Here is a 6497-nt window from a genome sequence, read left to right as displayed (position 1 = left end):
CCTGTTCTATGGTATAGGAGGTAACTCTTGATGAGTTCTCTGGCATGGCTGCTTCAGTGTTGATTAAATATTATCTTTAATCTGGGAGACTTTGTTTTGCACCAACTAATTCTGAAGTATGGCAACTTTATGCTGTATTTTTGCACTGGTCTTGAATACCTGCCCACATCAGAGAATACACATGGCACTTCCTCCTATCACTCCATTCTGCTCAGTTTCAGACCTGTGACTACACAGAGAGCAAAGAACCATATTTTAAAACTGTAAATGAAACCATGAAACTTGCTTGCACCACACATCAAGTAGCTTCTGTAGAGCTATCAAACTACACTAATTTCAAGTTTAAAAATAATTTTCAAGGGTCTGGATGCAAACTAACCAAGTTTCAAGTCCATTTACACGTGCCACATTGGAAGATATAAACTGGCTTGGAAATAATTGTTGCTTCTTCTTTGTACAATATATCCCATACAACATAATTCCGGAACTTTTGTCTTTTATTTCATCCCACTTTTCTTTAAAATTTGTTCTTGAGAACTGGGGTACACACCCCTGTGAATGCCTACAGTAACTCACCAAACCACTAATGTGTTAAACCTAGCACTGTAGATTCTGAAGACTTGTCCTCTCTTGCAGAAGCTGTTCCTGAAACCAAACATTTTCTGTTGAATCCAGCAGAAGTTGCCCAGCAGATAAGAGATTTCTCAGGGAGGGCTGAGGGGCACAGGCATGCAGTACTCAGGGATAACGCGGAGCTACGGCGTGGCTGGCAGCAGTGGCTCCAGTGGGTCAGCGGTGCTGAACAGGAGGAACCCTGAGAAGGTGGTATCGTCATCGCCATCTGCAAACAGCCCATTGAAAGCCTCTCCTTGGTGGGCCTGCAGCCACACCTCGTCTCCTCCCTGCAGCTCGAGGATGGTGGCTCCCGAGGCCTGGTCCTCTCCGCTCTGGTACCTGTCCACCGTGTGCAGCATCTTGATGCCGTTCTTAACGAGAGCTACTCGCACATTCCTTGAGTAGACGGTGATGTGGTAGGTGAAATAGTAAACACCAGGGTGCTTGCAGGTGAACTTGCCAGTAGCTGAGTTGAAGTCATTCAGACTGTTATACAGCACCTTGTCAAACTTGATCGGGCGATTCGGAGGGGGAAACTTGGTGTTGGCTGTAAGGCCAACGCTGAAAGCACTCCTTGGCAGGACTCCTGGGGCACCTACGTTCCCCTTGTCTCCTCTGTCTCCTTTCAAGCCTCTTTCCCCCTGAACTCCTGGATTACCCTGTGGCCCTATACCTCCAGTATTACCTTTAGGACCTGGATGACCAATTGGGCCAATCGGCCCTGGGAAACCAACTCTTCCAGGATGGCCAATCTCACCCTTTGTCCCTTTTGGACCTATGGGTCCAATGTCTCCTTTTAACCCTTTTTGTCCTTGCAGTCCTAGCTCTCCCTTCTGACCTTTGTAACCCACTGATCCTATAAATCCTTTTGGTCCCAGTTTCCCAGGTGGTCCTCTTTCTCCTTTATCTCCTTTGTTCCCCTTCTCTTCAACAGTCCCATTGGTTCCTAAAGGGAAAAAAAACAAACAAAACCAAAACCAAATAATAATAAAAAGAAAAAAAAAACAATTCCACAACTTTCTTGTGATCCTCCACTGGAAGGCACAAATTGAGGTTCATCTTGAGGAGATACATGTGCAGGTGCGCATATCCACTGTGCTCACTGTACAGAGAGTTTCTCATACATTTAAGTGCAAGATAAGCATAATGTCTGAAGAGCCTGTTATTTTGTTAGAAAACAGGTGCTCTGGCTGCCAGCAGCAAGAATAAGCTCAAAGAAAGGAAGGTTTTCTATGGGTTGATGATAACACTGACAGCTCACATCATCTCATACAAAAGCAACATCTGTCCACACTTTTTTACAGACTTTGGTGTACAGAATGGATGAGAGGGTTCACAATTTAATCAGAGGAAGAGGAAGGGGGGATTTTTACAACACTCTGAACTTGACTTGAACTGTCACATGTTTCCATAATTTCTATGTATAATTTCTACTTCTGTTGGGTTACATAGAACAACTGCAGCACAACTAAAGGTGTGTTGTCCTGGTTACTTGCCACCCTTTGCTTTATTTATCCATCATCCATCATTTATCAGAAGATCAAAGCCTTCAAAACTGCTCTGGTTGCTGCACAAGGTTTTGAAGGTGAAGATCTCATGATGTGAAAGGCACTTTTGCAGTTGATAGACAAAAGACACCATAAAGAGCATATGCTCAATTCATCAAGAAAATAAGCTGATCAATTCTGCTCAACAGCCTTTGGCTTCTCATGTTAGGAATAATGCTGTTTGTACAGTTTGTTGTTCTCAATTTAGAAATGAGAGAATTTAAAATAAATGAGATTGTATGATGAGTTCACAAACACAAGGGCAGCAATTCATAGACAAATATTAAATTGAAGAACTTCTCTGACCTCGTTCACCTTTCTCTCCATTGACACCATCTTTTCCTGGACTGCCAGGAATTCCTGGTTCACCTAGTACAGAAATAAAAACACAGATATTCATTAAACAAATTACCAGAAAATTTGGGAAGAATCCATCTTTAATCCTTCCTTCTAAAGCCTGGCCAAACAGTAATGTAAAGCATACCCTTATTTCTGACTTTTAGTGTCTGCCACTGCTGTTAGTTTTGTCTTACTACAAGATTGACAAAGAGCAGAGAAACTCTGCTTGAGGATGGTGCTTTTTGGGTGCAGAAGGAATCCTTGGCATAAAGAGGTGAGTTATTGAGACATGTACAGTTGTTATAACCTGGCGAGGATCGCCAGTGTGAAAATGTCTTCTCTTGTTGCCTCCATCCATGGAAATTCAGCAAGAAGCATTGCTTGGGCATGAAGCCTAGCAGTTAAACAGGGATGTGGTTTAGTGGTGGGCCTGGTGATGCTGGGTTAATGGTTGGACTAGATCACCTTAGAGGCCTTTTCCAGCTGTAATGATTCTGTGATTCAAAGAATGGTGAACTTTCACCTCAATAAGAGATGTGCAGGAGTTTGACCAATGGTAATGGATCATTACAGTGGAATAATATTGCCTATAAAGCTGAGGAAGGCATTCACACTCTTGGTCCCTGTACCTAGCATGACATGGACTTTCTGCTGCTCTACAGAGAGCAGTTATAGAAGTGATTTTTGTAGTACAGAGGTAGTACAGATGCCCAAGAGATTGATCAAGTAACTGAATACATCCCGAGTGTAGCAACAGAATTAAAACAGAGTTGGCTGTTTGGTTGTAATCATACTCCAAGAGTAGCTCTCCAGTCATATGGACTAGAGAACAGTTCTTTATATAAGTGTTATATGTCCACATGCCTGCAGATTTATCACCTTGATATTCCAGCATGGATACAAGGGCCTTCATTAACCTAAGGCTTAAGGTATTACGGGGGTGATTAGCTTTAGGATGCTGAGATTATCTCTGGCTTTGATAGCTCACACAAATCTCTATTATCGCCTGCTGGAGCAGAAACAAATCCTATATTGTTGTTCAATAGTCTCCATTTCTGAACTTATTCCAGCGGCTCATGAGTTACAGCAAGTAGGCACACTCAGAATCAAGTCCTAAAAATGTATAATTTTGATAAGAAAGAGAATCTTACCACTGCATACTTCCTAGTACACCAAACAAGGTATCAGTTGTTGCTTTTTTTTTAGTAGACTTGAAGCTCCTTGCAGAAATATAGTTTATATCTTAAACGAGTAGGAGTAGGTTTGCAGGCATTAAAATTTTCAAATAGACTTGAAAATATTCCCATGATAAAAGGTAAATCCTTTTTTTCTTTTGTTTTTATCCCATGAACCTGACATCTCCATAGTATTTGCTGTCTTGCTTTCAATAAGCCTTTCTTTGTATTTCCTTCTTCAAACAGGTAAATGACAAATGTCTGAAATGGTTTATGAAGGCAAGGCAGAACAATCCCATTCATGCAGACTAACTACAGAGGGAGTGAATGGCCTTGCATCTGATATATTAAATCATTCATTCTGAACATAGTACCTGTATCTCCCTTGTCTCCTTTCGACCCATCACGTCCGTCACGGCCAGGTATGCCATTGTGCCCAGGAGTGCCAGGGATGCCAGGATACCCTTGGGTGCAGACATCCTGGTTCTGTGTTTCTGCTGTGCTGACTACAATAGCCAGCAGTACAATCCAGCTTTTCATTCTTTAGATAGGTGATATGACTTTGGCTGAAATATTTAAGAAGAAAAAGTACATCTGCCTATGTCTACCTTAGAAAGCAATGCAGGGTGGTACAGGGAGGAAAATAAGGAAATGGGTTTTCACCATGTCTATTCTTATGTTTTATTTATAAATCTCTCTATAGCATTAATTACAGTCCTGGAGACTACCAAGTTCTATTTTAAATAATTATTTAATGGACATATCAGTTCTGGCATCATTCTACCTTTGAAATATTAGCTTTACACAGTTCTCCTTCCACATTTCTCCCTGCACCTATTTATGACTGCACAGTTGTACCTTTCATCTCCCAGGAGGTGGTGTCATGGGAGAAGAGCTAAGGCAATTCAACTCCCTCATTCAGCACAAAGCAATCACTTTTTAATTTTTTTTAATTGCTATTCACTCGAATTAGTCCCCTACTGGGTTAATAGGATGAATGACCTTAGAGGAGGGATTAGAGCTGGAGCAGAGTGAGATGAGGGCAAAGGTGTGAGGGTTCAAGATAGTTTTTTTGGCAAAATCAAGTGTTTAGTTGGGTGCTCCCAATACATGTAACTTTGCTACTGAAAGTCCATCTTATATTTATCTTTTCACTACAGAGTCCCTCCTATATAATGTCTTTGAATATAGGCCCATTGAAATACATTAAGACTTAATCCTGGACACAGCTGGTTTAATTCAGTATAAGAGCAATTGATGAGAAGATATTAGACTGAAGAATAAAAAGCAAATAACAACAAAATTAATACCTGTTTTATTTGGAATTAATATCCATAAATGTCTAATGCACAGAAGCTTCAACTATATAGATTAAGTACTCAAACAGGTAAAAGTGATTGTTAGTATGAGTAAATTTTACACAATTGGCTTTGGAATTGGTTCTTTTATTAATAAGGAGTATAATCACTATGTCTTTTGCAATATTAACTAGCACATTAACTAAAAAAATATGTCTTCTCTTTAATACTTTCACCACAGTTTCTCACTCTCATGAAACAATGCACACAAGTACGAGAGACACCAGTATGTCCTCAATAAGAATAATTACACCCTTAATCTAATTTATAGAGTAAGACTTTAGCTTTGGGACATGTTCCTTAATTTTTTTATTCTATGTTCAGAAAAGTCCTCCACTTTGGAACCATTATTAGAAATTATTTATGGGGTCTTTGCCAATGGATTTACTCAGAGATCACCAACCAGAAAAGTCCCACTTTGCTGCTTCTGGTTGGCACTAAAGAGAGATGAAAATAGATAAGACATTTGCTCCTTCTGAGGTATATAAATATTTGCTGCCTTAGTCAAAGGATAAGAGTGCAAAAGGAAGAAGTGCTCTGTATGACACTGCTAGGTAATGATGCATCCCATGGAGAAGTCTGACAGTCCGTGTCCACTTACAGAAAACCCCATTCCCAGGTGTCTAGGGAAGCATTTCCTGCCTAAAGAATAGACAGTGTGGTTGGCTTCCATACATGCACTCCTCTCCACAATCTGACATCAACATCATCATCATGTATACAGGACATTTGTACTTACCTTGTTCACCTGGTAATTGCAGTCTTCTTGGGCATCTTTAAAACTGAGTGTAGAAACTTCGGTAAAGGAATGTACACTCCGATATGTGCCTTGAGGACAAGCACTTGTTTGGTCACTAAACTCTCAAAGGTCATTGAAGTCACTAAATTCTCAAAGGTCAGTGATTTAATTTTGAGAGCTGTTCAATAATTAAAACAGAGGTTTAAAGTGGAATCTTTCTATTTATTCCAATATTAAGCTGAAGTGCTCTGTACTTTGGCTTTTACTACTGTTACATAAAAGAAAATTGTTAAAATCAATTAATAAGGCTTGGATTTCCCTATTTCTTTGTACAAATACATCACACAAATGTTAGCCTCTGACAGCTTGGATGATTTGTAGGATAGAAGGCATGTCTCACACCACTATTGTGCTGCTAAAATATGTAATTAAGGTAATTTCTGAATCAGGTAATTTACAATGGATTTAGAGACAAAGACTAAAGAAATTAAAACAAAAAATGCTGAGAAAGCGGCATTACAATTATTAGGTGATTATGGAAAATAAGGAACAAGGTTAAATTAAAAATAGAATAAATAAATAGAATTACAAAATGTTTAATGTGTAATTAGCAGGCTCCGTATCTAGCTATTCAAGCAACAGTAAAAGCTATTGGGCTACTAAATTATGTATGAGTGGTAACTAATTTGAAAAAAGCCATAACTCAATTTTTAACTGTGTCTTC

At 39.6% G+C, this 6497-nt stretch overlaps 1 protein-coding gene across 1 annotated transcript; it reads right to left on the bottom strand.

Moving 5' to 3' along the window:
* Window positions 1-685: 685 nt before the first annotated feature.
* On the bottom strand, window positions 686-6065 carry LOC110470765 (uncharacterized). The gene is made up of 4 exons (XM_021530664.3): window positions 5774-6065; window positions 4051-4242; window positions 2469-2531; window positions 686-1561 (listed from the first exon to the last, which is right to left on the bottom strand). The coding sequence occupies exons 2-4, from the start codon at window positions 4214-4216 to the stop codon at window positions 756-758; spliced, it is 1035 nt and encodes a 344-aa protein (XP_021386339.2). The 5' UTR covers window positions 4217-4242; window positions 5774-6065; the 3' UTR covers window positions 686-755.
* Between the last annotated feature and the right edge of the window lie 432 nt (window positions 6066-6497).

This window comes from Lonchura striata, chromosome 2 (genome assembly GCF_046129695.1).
Source record: "Lonchura striata isolate bLonStr1 chromosome 2, bLonStr1.mat, whole genome shotgun sequence".
In the NCBI taxonomy this organism is placed as follows: domain Eukaryota; kingdom Metazoa; phylum Chordata; class Aves; order Passeriformes; family Estrildidae; genus Lonchura; species Lonchura striata.
Note: the sequence above shows the minus strand (reverse complement) of the source record. Positions and strands in the feature narration are given on the sequence as shown.

Bases quoted from the DNA above. Each gene is read 5' to 3' on its own strand.
- LOC110470765 (XM_021530664.3), bottom strand. From the start codon at position 4,216: ATGAAAAGCTGGATTGTACTGCTGGCTATTGTAGTCAGCACAGCAGAA. The intron at 2,532-4,050 runs GTACTATGTTCA...TTTCTGTACTAG, and splicing joins AGGAGACAAGGGAGATACAG to GTGAACCAGGAATTCCTGGC. The intron at 1,562-2,468 runs GTCAGAGAAGTT...TTTTCCCTTTAG, and splicing joins TGGAGAGAAAGGTGAACGAG to GAACCAATGGGACTGTTGAA.